Raw genomic sequence first — 12,518 nt, forward strand, 5'->3', positions numbered from 1 at the left:
GTGGAAAGTTGTGGGAAAATGTGACAGTGTGGTAGGCAGTTAGACAGATGTGAGCAGAGCAAGGACCATGGGTGACAGAAGGTCACCAGGGCGGAAAGCCCCAGGTGCCTAGTAATGGGCAAAACTGGGAAAACGAGGACCTCGATCCTAGGGTAATCCTTCCTCCCCCAGCAAGTGGCTGGTCATTCGCTTTAGAGCCCCTGGACTTTCACATCCTGGTCACGCAGCTCAGACCCTGCCCTGACCTTTTCCCCTGGTATGTTGGTAGTCATGTACTAGACCCCCTTGGAGGAGGAACAAGGGGCCGAAGAGTGGCCTCATGCAAATCCCACCTGGGCCCTTGCACAACCACTCTCTTAAGCATTAACTCCTGGAGATAACATCTAGGCCTCAGATGTGTTTCAGCTCCAGGCCCCCCAAAAAACAGCAAAATCAGATAAGTGTTGCCATGACTGACATCAGAACCAGCTGCATTGACTAATGACCCCCTGCACTGATGCCAGCCAATCAGTGGAGACAACCCAGAAAGGACACACCTGGAAAACTGATGAATAATCTCTTGAGACCCTCCCCTGGGACCTCCTGAAAATCCTCACCCTTAAAAGCCCTTAGAATGGCCTGGCTGGTGTGGCTCAGTAGTTGAACATCGACCTATGAACCTGGATGTGACAGCCTGATTTCTGGTCAGGGCACATGCCCGGGGTTTCGGGCTCAACTCCCAGTAGGGGACATGCAAAAGAGACGACCAATGATTCTCATCATTGATGTTTCTATCTCTCTCCCTTCCTCTCTGAAATCAATAAAAAAATATGCATATATTTTTTAAAAGCCTTTAAGATGGAGGACCCAGGGCTCTCCCCCTTTCCGGCAAGCCAGCACCTTTCCCAGTCACCCTTCTCTCTCCTAAACTCTAAGGATCCCTTCTTTTGGCTCTATAATTTGTTTTCTGAACCCATTTCTTCCACAGATCACTTCTACCTCTGTGGCTTTCTACATAAACTTTTGCTAATAGTTTGAGTGTTGGCTCTGAATTATTTTTGTAGTCAGAACTCAAGTACTGAGGTTGCTGAACTGAGGTCCAGTCTGACTTCACTTAACATCTGGTACCGTATTTCACTGCCAACAATAGGACAAGGATATGAGTTAAAGATCGTAATCTGGAAAAACTTAGCAAGGCCTGTTCATTCAAATTCCTCTTGGCATTCCTCATCTTTGGTGATAAGAATGCTCTGGGTATAGAAAGGGCACCTTTCACGTGAGGGTCTTATGACCTGCTTTAGGGGAGAAGGGAGAGGTCAGAGAGTTCTCCCACCTGTCATTTCCCAAATTTTGTTTCTTGTGTTCCTTCAAATATTCAATATACCATAGTGCCATATTTTGGGGTAGTGTGTTCTGAACCCCATCATTACACTATGAGATTCATACTGTGCCTTAGCACACTACTAATTTTAATGCCTCCAAACTCAGGGACACGCTATTTCCCCTGCAACATGTTGAGCTACTTGTTGGCTTGCAACCTCAGGAGTTTTCTGGGTGAAATCTGAAACCAGCACCCTCTTTCCCCCTTCCCCTTCCCACAAGGAGAGTAGGGAGAGACCGAAGAAGGAAGCAGCCACTCCAGATAGGTAGGTGGTAGTTTTAATAAGCAAAGGAACTTAATGAGGCTTGTCTTGGGGGGAGGGGGAGTCACAAGACAAGTACATCTCTACACCTGCCCACCGGCATCTTAGTGTATATAAAGGCCTTATCTGGGCTCAGTCATGGATATTGTCCAGATGATCTCAACACCTTACTTTCAAGGCTATGCCCTTGGAGCGGCTGCTATTGTGGAAATTGTAAACAGAACGTACATTCCAAGGATAGGGAAAGGAGTGATTGTCCTGGCCCTGCTCAACCAGTCAACCAGTGGTCATGTCTTCTCAATCACCTCCTCCAACACTATTCACCATTAAGCCTCTCTTTGACCTACTGAAGCTGAGTTAATTTTTTCTTTCTTCCACCACCAAATCTGATAGTTATTTGTAGGTTCTAAGTAATAACAACCCTTAGTTCATTGCATTTCAATCATTTGTTTATATTTACATTTGAGATGCCTATAGAATATAAGTAACTCAAAGTGGTGGCTTAGAAATCCAATTTTTGTACCATCTTCAGCCAGAGGAAAGAAAGGTGTATGGAAGACAAGTGATGGGGAAATGACCAGGAACTGCAAGATATACATGAGTAAGGTTTGTTATGCAGATTTAAATTAATGCCTTTTCTTTTGATAAGGGTTTAAAGTTGTCTCCTGGGATTGCCTTTTGTTCTTGGTAGGCAGAGCAGGTGGGACACCTTTGAAAATTTATGTCCTGGCAGGGGGAAGGTAGATTGGGGGGGAGGGGGGATAAGGACACATATGTAATAGCTTAATCAATAAAAAAAAGAAAAAAATTTATGTCCTGCTTTTAGGCAAATAGGAGGGCATAGAGCTTTTCTTGTATCTGCTTCTTCTCAGTTGCCTTCAGCTAAAAAATAATCCTATATCAGAGTGGCATCTTAGGGTGGCATATTCTGCTAACCTTTATTTACTTATTATTTTTCCTTACCAGAATGTACGATTTTAAGGCAGATTGTCTTATTTGATTCTGTATGCTCTGGAACCTAAAAGAATGATTGGCCCAAAGCTCTCAACTAATATATGTTGAGTAGCTGGTTGAGTGGGGAGTGAATGGTAATTAAAATAGAAATGGAAAAGGAGGAGTAGAGACAGGGAACAGGGAGAGTTTATTTTATTTATTTATTTATTTATTTAAAATATATTTTATTGATTTTTTACAGAGAGGAAGAGAGAGGGATAGAGTCAGAAACATCAATGACAGAGAAACATCAATCAGCTGCCTCTTGCACACCCCCTACTGGGGATGTGCCTGCAACCAAGGTACATGCCCTTGACCGGAATCGAACCTGGGACCTTTCAGTCCACAGGCCGACGCTCTATCCACTGAGCCAAACCGGTTTCGGCTAGGGAGAGTTTATTGCAAAACTTTGGAGGTCCTGTGTTTGCACATTATTTTGGTCCACATTTTAAATTTTAATGTTTTCAGATATGGAAAACCTTATTAAAAAAACACGTATTTCTGCCCTGGCCGGTTTGGCTCAGTGGATAGTGGGTTGGCCTGAGGACTGAAGGGTCCCGGGTTCGACTCTGGTCAAGGGCACATGCCCAGGTTGTGGGCTCAGTCCCCAGTGCTTGAGGGGGCGGGGGTTGCAGGAGGTTCTCATCATTGATGTTTCTATCTCTCTCTCCCTTTCCCTTCCTCTTGAAATCTATAAAAAGATATATTTAAAACACAAAACAAAACATGCATTTCTGGCCTGGGACCAAACAGCCTGTGAACCATGAAAAAGTAACTGAATAGAAGCTACCAGTTGTTTAATGGAACGTTAAATGGAAACCTATTTGGCAACAATGAAAGGGAAACCTGTTTACCAGGTGAGCAGCTATTAGGTGCTCATCATTTCTCTTTGCCCCAAGGCTTCAGGTTTTTTTCTTTGCTGTTGCCTCACTGTAAACAATCCTTTCAATAGGCCTGTGCCCAGGTTTGTTGTCTGTGAAACAGGTTTTGAGATTTAATAAAACTTTGTGCTCTGATCCTCTTGTTATAAATGCATTCTAAAAATGTGGCTGTGACCAACTTCGACCAGTTACATTGGCAATAGCAGCCCCTGGTGGCACAGGATGATTTTATTTTAGTGATCACTGGTATTTTGGAACTTGCTGTAGGCTCAGGCAGGCAGTGATATGTTCATGTATTACATACATTAGAATAGTAGCTAAACGATGATAGTGACATACAGGATTGCCTCCCTCCCCCCCCCCCCTCCTGCTTGTAAAAGAGTAATCTATTTCCTATGAGGCTTAATTAGAACTGGGAGTACTGAGAGGGAGTTCTTAGGGCAAGTGTAAAACCAGGAGGTCTATAAACTACTTCAGAGGGTTAAATTAACCTCTAGCTGTTGTAAGCTACATTTGGTGTAGATTTGCATTTTGAGAGGAAAGTATCTTAGGCTTCTATCAGATTCTGAAAGCATCTAATATTATCAAAACATTTAAGAAACACTATGTAAAGTGCATAGCTTTTCTCAGTCATGTAGAACGCGTTCTTTTAAAGCTTTTCATTAAAATAAGTTTAATTTTAAGATAACTATTTTATGTTTTATTACATAACTTAAATTTTTAAAATATATGTATATTTATTAATTTTATAGAGAGAGGATGGGAGAGTGGTAGACAGATAAAAACATTGATGAGAGAAATGTCACCGATCAGCTGCCTCCTGCACACCCCCTACTGGGGATGGAACCTGCAACCTGGACATGTGCCCTGACCAGGAATTGAACCGTGACCTCCTGGTTCATGGGCTGATGCTTAACCACTGAGTGACAAAGGCTGGGCTCATTATATAACTTTTTATTACAATAGTATTACATGTACACTGTAGATGCTTAGAAAAATCAGATAACCAGACAGAAGAAAATATGCCCTTCTTTCTCTGAAATCAATACAAACATATTTTTAAAAAATGTTTAACCAAATATAGCTGGCTCATTTTTTAAAAAAATATATATTTTATTGGGTTTTTTTTACAGAGAGGAAGGGAGAGGGATAGAGAGTTAGAAACATCGATGAGAGAGAGAAACATTAATCAGCTGCCTCCTGCACACCCCCTACTGGTTATGTGCCTGCAACCAAGGTACATGCCCTTGACTGGAATCGAACCTGGGACAAGCCTTCGCTCTATCCACTGAGTTCACAAGCCGACGCTCTATCCACTGAGCCAAACCGGTTAGGGCTCATTTTAAAAATATATGTATTCTTTTTATTAATTTCAGAGAGGAATGAAGAGGGAGAAAGAGAGAAACATCAGTGATGAGAGTGTCACTGATCAGCTGCCTCCTGGAAGCCCCACACCCTGCTTTAGGGAAAGAAATATCTTATATCTTTTCTATTATAAAGAATGCCTCTTGACTTCAGGCAAACACTGGATAAACATTAATTACAGCAGTCTAGAGTAGTGATGCTTTAAAAAAAATTTTTTTTATTACTGATTTCAGAGATGAAGGGAGAGGGAGAGAGAGCTACCTCCTGCACCTGCACACTTAGGGATTGAGCCTGCAACCCGGACATATGCCCAGACCAGGAATCAAACCTTGACCTCCTAGTTCATAGGTTGATGCTCAACCCCTGAGCCACACCAGCTGGGCTAGAGTAGTGATTCTTTTAAAAATAATGTTTTTATGGATTTTTAGAGAGGAAGGGAGAGGGAGTGAGAGATAGAAACATCTATGAGAGAGAAACATCAATCGGCTGCTACCTGCACACCTCCTTCTGGGGATTGAGCCTGCAACCTGGGCATGTCCCCTGACCAGGAATCTCCTAGTTCATAGTTCGATGCTCAACCACACCAACAGGGGTATTTAAATTTTCACAATAACAGAGGAGGAGGAATGGCTCAGGCTGTATAGGGGATATTCATGTAGGTGAAAATCTACCTGTTTGTTATTGTCTGAGCCTCAAATCTAACTCCATCATAAATATAAATACAGTGCATTGTTAGTATGACTTCAAAGTACATGGAACATTCTTGGTTTGCAATTACTAGGTAAAGTAAGGGAAGAATGTTTTTTGTTCTGAATTTTATGAACCATTGTTCACATTTCAGAACAAGTTAACATTGGCAACATCTCTCTCTCTCTCTCTCTTTTTCTTTCTCTCTCTGTAGTCACCAACACAGCACACTGTTAGATCTCTGAAGGAGGAACGTGCAACCTAACACAGACCTGTATATATATTTTTGGAAGTCACAGGTGGTTCTACATAAAGATGCAGGCATCGGGCTACTTCATGTTTCTTAGTCACCCAGTGTAGTTGTGCCCAAATACACATTGAAAAACATATATTATAATTTCCTTTTATTTTTATTTTAAATTACAATTAGGTTATTATATTGATTTTTCAATTGAGATATAATTCACATACTGTGAAAGTCATCCCTTAAAGTGTACAATTCAGTGAATTTTATTATATTCACAATGTTGCACAATCATAACCACTACCTGTAATTCTAATCTAGAACATTTTCATCACCTCCCTAAAAGAAAAGCAGTACCCATTAATGTCATTCCCCCTTTCTCTAGCCTCTGGCAACCATTGAACTACTTTCTGTATGGATTTGCCTATTCCGGACATTTCATATAATGGGATCGTATAATTGCTGTCATTTTGTGCCTATCTTCTTTTACTTAGCATGTTTTATTTTTATTTTATTTATTTATTTTTGTTAATCCAAACCTGAGGATATTTTCCCATTGATTTTTTTTAGAGAGAGTGGAAGAGAGAGGAAAAGACAAAGAGAAACATAGCTATGAGAGAAACACATGGATTGGTTACTTCCAGCAGGAGCCCCAACCAGAGCCAGGGCAGGGAGAAGCCTGCAACCAAAGTACCTTTACCCCAATGGAACAGGGACTCTTTGGTCCGCAGGCCGAGGCTCTGTCCACTGAGCCAAACCGGCTAGGGCTACTTAGCATGTTTGAAAGGTGCATCCATGTTGTCGCACCTATCAGTATCGCATTCCTTTTTATGAGTGAATAATATATTGAATTTTTGAAATTATATGGGTAGATAACTATATTATCATGCATGTCATTTCAGGACAGTAAAGATGTTGACAAAATATTTGTTATGGAAAGGAGCATTGGATCAGAGACACTGATCTAGCTGGAAAGATTAATTACATAAAAAGGCAAGAAACAACCCAAGCAAAGGCATTGTTATCAGGGGATAGTTAAATTTTCTTGGACAGGTAAGGATTAGGCAGAGATTAGATCTGAGTGATAGATTCCATTCAGTTAGTAGACTGATACGGTCTGGAATGAGATGCAGCCACCCAAAAGTTAAACTGACACTTTTATACGATGCAACCCTATCTCAAGTGATCGTCAAGTGTTCTTTCCTTTGCGTGGGCCCTGGAGTGATGAAGGAAATCAGCGGAAGCAAAGTGATCCTTTTGGAACTGAATGGATTGCAAAACTCTAAGGGGATGGGTTTTGCGGAGCAGAGCTGGCTGCTGCCCTCACCGGCTCCTACTGGAATTTGGCTCCTACACCCACCGCGCGCCTGCGCCTGCGCCTGCACCCCCGCCTCCGCCTCCGCCTCCGCGGGAGCTATTTTGGCCCGTCCAGGCCGCCGTCCGCGCGGGGCTGCGCTCAGCTGTTGGGGGGCGGGGCCTACATGACAATGGCGGGCGAGCTGGAGAGTTCTAAGTCCCTGAGCGGGCTGCTGAGCGGCCTGGCTCAGAAAGATTTTCACGGGCACCCGGGCATTACTGAGGAGCTGCTGCGGAGCCAGCTCTACCCGGAGGTGCCCCCCGAGGAGTTCCGGCCTTTTCTGGCGAAGATGAGGGGGATTCTGAAGGTACCGCTCCTCCCTGCAGCCTCCGCCTTAGAGCCCAGCCCCTCTCCCTCCTTTCAGATTCGTCTCCCCCCCCCCCCCCCCCCATCCTGCCTCCCACCCTCCCGAAGCTGAGAAGGCTTTCCTTTTCAGACTTCTCCTTGGGCGACACATGGCTCCTTCAGAATCGGGGCGCGGGCTCCGTCGTCTCCTCACTTTCTTAAGGGTGACCCCTTTCTGCTCAAGCTCCCAGCCCCTCGAGCGGTGCTGACCGGCGCCCACGGGAGTGGACGCTGGGTTTTTCTCTGTAGATACATCTCTTTTGTAGGTAACAATTTCGAGTTGTCTCGGCGGATCTGTGGGCTTCACACTTAAAAATTAAGAGCGATTCAATTGTCAGGCTTCCCCGTGTCGTGGGAGTGGGGAGCGTTAAAGTGAGCCGGGATAAGGGGTGCCTTGGCCGGATTGAACCCCTGTCAAGTAGTCCACCGTATGGTTAAGAGAGCGTATCTACCAGCTGGAAGGCAAAGGACAAGAAGCCTGTCCGATAGAAATGTAATGAGAGCTAAGTACATACTTAAAAATGTTCTAGTAGCCACATAAATCAAGTAAAAAAAAAAAAAGGTGAAGTTAATTGAAAAATTTAACCCAGTATATTCAAAGTATTATCTCCTTACATGTAGTCAATGTACAATATTAATAAGGTATTTTAGCCCTAGCTGGTTTGGCTCAGTGGAGAGAGCGTCGGTCTGCAGACTGAAGGGTCCCGGGTTCCATTCTGGTCAAGGGCACATCCCCAGTAGGGGGCGTGCAGGAGGCACCCGGTCAGTGATTCTCTCTCATCATTGATGTTTCTCTCTTCATCTCCCTTCCTCTCTCTCAAAAAATCAATAAAAATATTTTAAAAATAACATATTTTATATTAATTTTTCACTGTCTGTATTTTACATTTAAAATACATACCAATGTGGACTAGCCACACTTCAAGTGCTCAGTAATCACATGTGGTAATGGTCCGCGGTATTGGACAACACTGGTTTAGACTGAGTTCTAGTCATAGGAATGAATCTAGTGTAGAAATAAGACTGTAAAAATGATTTTTGATTTTTGTGGGCCTCCTGTGTGTTAGGAACTGTACTAGACGTTTTACATTTTATTTAATTTGTTCCTTGCAAAAACCTTTATGGTGGGCATCCATTTTTAAAGATTAGGAAACAGGCTCATGGAGTCTTAAGCAGTTAGCCTAAAGTCACACTTACTTTGATGAAAGTCAATGTTAAAATTTCATCTGCTATGCTTTTACATTTGTTAGTTGTGTTTCAAAACTGCTTAGCTTTGGCAGGGTGCTCATTTGGTTGGAGCGTTCTTCCTACACCAAAAGGTTGCAAGTTCGATTCCTGGTCAGGGCACTAACCTAGGTTGGGGGTTTCATCCCCTGTTGGGGCGTGTAGGGGAGGCAACTGATGGATGTTTCTTTCTCATGGATGTTTCCCTCTCCCTCTCCCGCTCCCTCTTTCCTAGCCTCCCTTCCCCCCCTCCCCTTTCCCTTCCTCTCTAAAACATATTAAAAAAAAAAAAAAAAATATATATATATATATATATATATATATATATATATATATCCCATTTTAGAAGTTTAGAAATGCATGCAACAGCTTACTGATTGGTTTTCCTGTTTCACTTCTGCCCCCTGCAGTCTATTCTCAGCACAGCTACCAGTGATCCTTTTATCCCCCAGGTTTATCTTGTCTTTATTCAAACATCTTAGCTTTCTGAATCTCTTTAGGGCCCTTGCAGATGCTCTTCCATATGCCTGTAATGCTCTTCCCCCAGATATTATATGCATTGTTCACTTGCTTCATTCATTCTCTACCTAAAAGTGATTTTCTGTTAGGTCTCCCTGATCTATCCAAAGAGTCTCACCTTTCCTTCCCCATTCTTTTTACTTTGCTTTAGTTTTCTTCATACTTAGCACTACTTGAAATTATATTATGTACTTATTAGCTTGTTTATTTATTGACTTCCCTATTGGAATGTAAGTATTAAGAGGGTGGGATTTTATTTTATTATTTTTCTTTATGTCTAACACCTATTACTGTTTCTGGCATGTAGTGGGAACTTGGTAAAAATGTATAGAATAAGTGAATGAATGGATAGTGCTTAAATGTGGAAATTGCCATCCTATATAATAAAAGAGGTAATGTGCAAATTGACCATCACGCCCTCACACAAGATGGCCCCCCAATGTGGTCACAAGATGGCCTGCAGTGGAGGGCAGTTGTGGGCAATCAGGCCAGCAGGGGAGGGCAGTTAGGGGCGACCAGGCTTGTAGGGGAGGGCAGTTGGGGGCGACTGGGCCTGCAGGGGAGGGAGGGCAGTTGTGGGGGGACCAGGCCTGCAGGGGAGGGCAGTTGGGGTTGACCAGGCCTGCAGGGGAGGGCAGTTAGGTGTGACTGGGCTGGCAGGGGAGGGCAGTTGGGTTTGACCAGGCCTGCAGGGGAGGGCAGTTGGGGACGACCAGGCTAGCAGGGAAGGGCAGTTGGGGGGGACCAGGCCTGCAGGGGAGGGCAGTTGGGGCGAGATCAGGCTGGCAGGGGAGGGCAGTTAGGTGTGACCGGGCCGGCAGGGGAGGGCAGTTGGGGGTGACCAGGCCTGCAGGGGAGGGCAGTTGGGGGCGACCGGGCAAACAAGGGAGGGCAGGTGGGGGCAATCGGGCTGGCAGGGGAGCAGTTAGGTGTCGATCAGGCTGGCAGGCAGAAGCGGTTAGGGGCAATCCGGCAGGCAGGCAGGTTGGGAGCCAGCAGTCCTGGATTGTGAGAGGGATGTCCGACAGGGATTGGGCCTAAATGGGCAATTGGACATCCCCCGAGGGGTCCCAGATAGGAGAGGATGCAGGCTGGGCTGAGGGACACCCCAACCCCCCGCCAGGGCACAAATTTCATGTACCGGGCCTCTAGTTAAAATAATAAGCAAGAGAGAAAACCTATACTACTTTTATATGAGCAGAGCTGGAAGGTAATACTCTAAACCAGGGGTCAGCAAACTAGGGCCCATGGAATGAATCTTGCCTGCTGCTCATTTAAAAAATATGTTTTTATTGATTTTTTATTTTTTAAAATATATTTTATTGATTTTTTTACAGAGAGGAAGGGAGAGGGGTAGAGAGTCAGAAACATCGATGAGAGAGAAACATTGATCAGCTGCCTCCTGCAGACCCTCTACTGGGGATGTGCCCACAACCAAGGTACATACCCTTGACTGGAATTGAACCTGGGACCCTTTAGTCTGCAGGCCGACGCTCTATCCACTGAGCCAAACCGGCTAGGGCTCCTACAAATTTTCTTGATAAATACCATCACAACTAGATTCCCTACCCTTGTGGATCATACAGTTACTAGAGAATATAGATATTAAGCCAGTAGTAACAGGTATTTTGAAAAGGTAGCCATAGAGTGCTTTTTGCCTACTTAAGGAAATTACAGGCAGTTTAGAGTAGTTCCCTCTCTACAACATGAATAAAGAAAATAAAAAGGGGGAGGAAACCCTGCTTATCCTATCTAATAAAAGAGTAATATGCAAATTGACCATCACTCCAACACACAAGATGGCTGCCTCCATGTGGACACAAGATGGCCACCACAAGATGGCCAGCAGGGGAGGGCAGTTGGGAGGGACCAGGCCTGCAAGGGAGGGCAGTTGTGGGCGATCAAGCCTGCAGGGGAGAGCAGTTAGGGGTGACCAGGTCGGCAGAGAAGGGAAGTTGGAGGTGACCGGACCTGCAGGGAAGGGCAGTTGCGGGGGGACCCAGGCCTGCAGGGGAGAGTAGTTGGGGGCGGGACCAGGCCTGCAGGGGAGGGCAGTTAGGGGCAAACAGGTGGCAGGGGAGCAGTTAGGCATCAATCAGGCTGGCAGGGGAGTGGTTAGGGGGTGATCAGGCTGGCAGGCAGAAGCGGTTAGGGGCAATCAGGAAGGCAGGCAAGCGAGCAGTTGGGAGCCAGCAGTCCTGGATTGTGAGAGGGATGTCCGACTGCCCATTTAGGCCCGATCCTACTGGGCAGTCGGACATTCCTCGAGGGGTCCCAGATTGGAGAGGGTGCAGGTTGGGCTGAGGAACAGCTCCCTCCGTGCACGAATTTCGTGCACTGGACCTCTAGTTGGGTATAAGGCACTAAAAGGAAAACAGAAATAGTGTAGAGCTAATTTTTCTTTTCCTAGTTGTATACCCCTAATCCAAGGTAGGGGCTTTCATCACTATGGTTGACTAAAGTCATGATAATGTCTTTCTTGGATGAGGATTTGGCTGCACTGGGACCTCATATTAAGTTTTGTTGTTGTTGTTAAGCCTCACCCAAGGTTATTTTTCCATTGATTTTTAGAGAGAGGGGAAGTGAGAGGGAGAGACACACAGTTAGAAACATCAATGTGAGAGAGACACATCGATTGATTGCCTTCTGCATGCACCTGACCAGGGCTGGGGTCGAGCCTACAGCCAAGGTACATGTCCTTGATCAGAATCAAACCCAAGACCCTTCAGTTCGTAGGATCCACTGGGCCAAACCGGCTAGGGCAAGTTTCTTGATCTTTGAGGCCAAATCAGCTGTTAAAGTATCACCTGAACAGGCCCAGATGTGCATTGTAGTAGCTCCATTATCTCATTGAGACTCAGCTTATTTTGTCTCTTGTCAGATGTTGAAAGCATGTTCTCATGTAGCTCTGTAAAAAAGGTATTTTTTTCTTTCTTTTTAAGTCTTAGTGTCTTTGAGTCTCACATTTAATTGCTAATTTGGCTGAAAATATATTTCTAGATTGTAAAATAATTGACTCACAATTTTAAAGACATTGTTTCATTTAATGTGATCTTTTTCTCTCTTTGGAAGCTTATAGGATTTTCTCTTTATCCTTTATTTTCTTGAATATTCTTGATGTGTGGTTTTCTTTTGTTTCACTTCAGGTCACTGTGGGCCTTCAATCTGCAGACACATGACTTTCAGTTCTGGGCAATTTATTACTACTTAGATTATTTTCTTATCTCCTTTTTCCTCTATTCTGTTTCTACCACTCTGATTTTTCAAATGTTAAACTTTCT

At 44.3% G+C, this 12,518-nt stretch overlaps 1 protein-coding gene across 2 annotated transcripts in view; it reads left to right on the forward strand.

Moving 5' to 3' along the window:
• The first annotated feature begins 7,270 nt into the window (after positions 1–7,270).
• Positions 7,271–12,518, forward strand: part of COMMD1 (copper metabolism domain containing 1) — a 133,868-nt gene continuing 128,620 nt past the window's right edge. For both annotated transcript variants that reach the window (XM_079792189.1, XM_079792188.1), the window contains exon 1: positions 7,271–7,456. In XM_079792189.1, coding sequence (XP_079648315.1) covers positions 7,274–7,456 — 183 coding nt within the window. In that variant the 5' untranslated portion in view covers positions 7,271–7,273. The remainder of the gene's footprint in view (positions 7,457–12,518) is intronic.

The sequence above is a fragment of the Cnephaeus nilssonii genome (assembly GCF_951640355.1).
Source record: "Cnephaeus nilssonii genome assembly, chromosome: 15".
Taxonomy (NCBI): Eukaryota; Metazoa; Chordata; class Mammalia; order Chiroptera; family Vespertilionidae; genus Cnephaeus; species Cnephaeus nilssonii.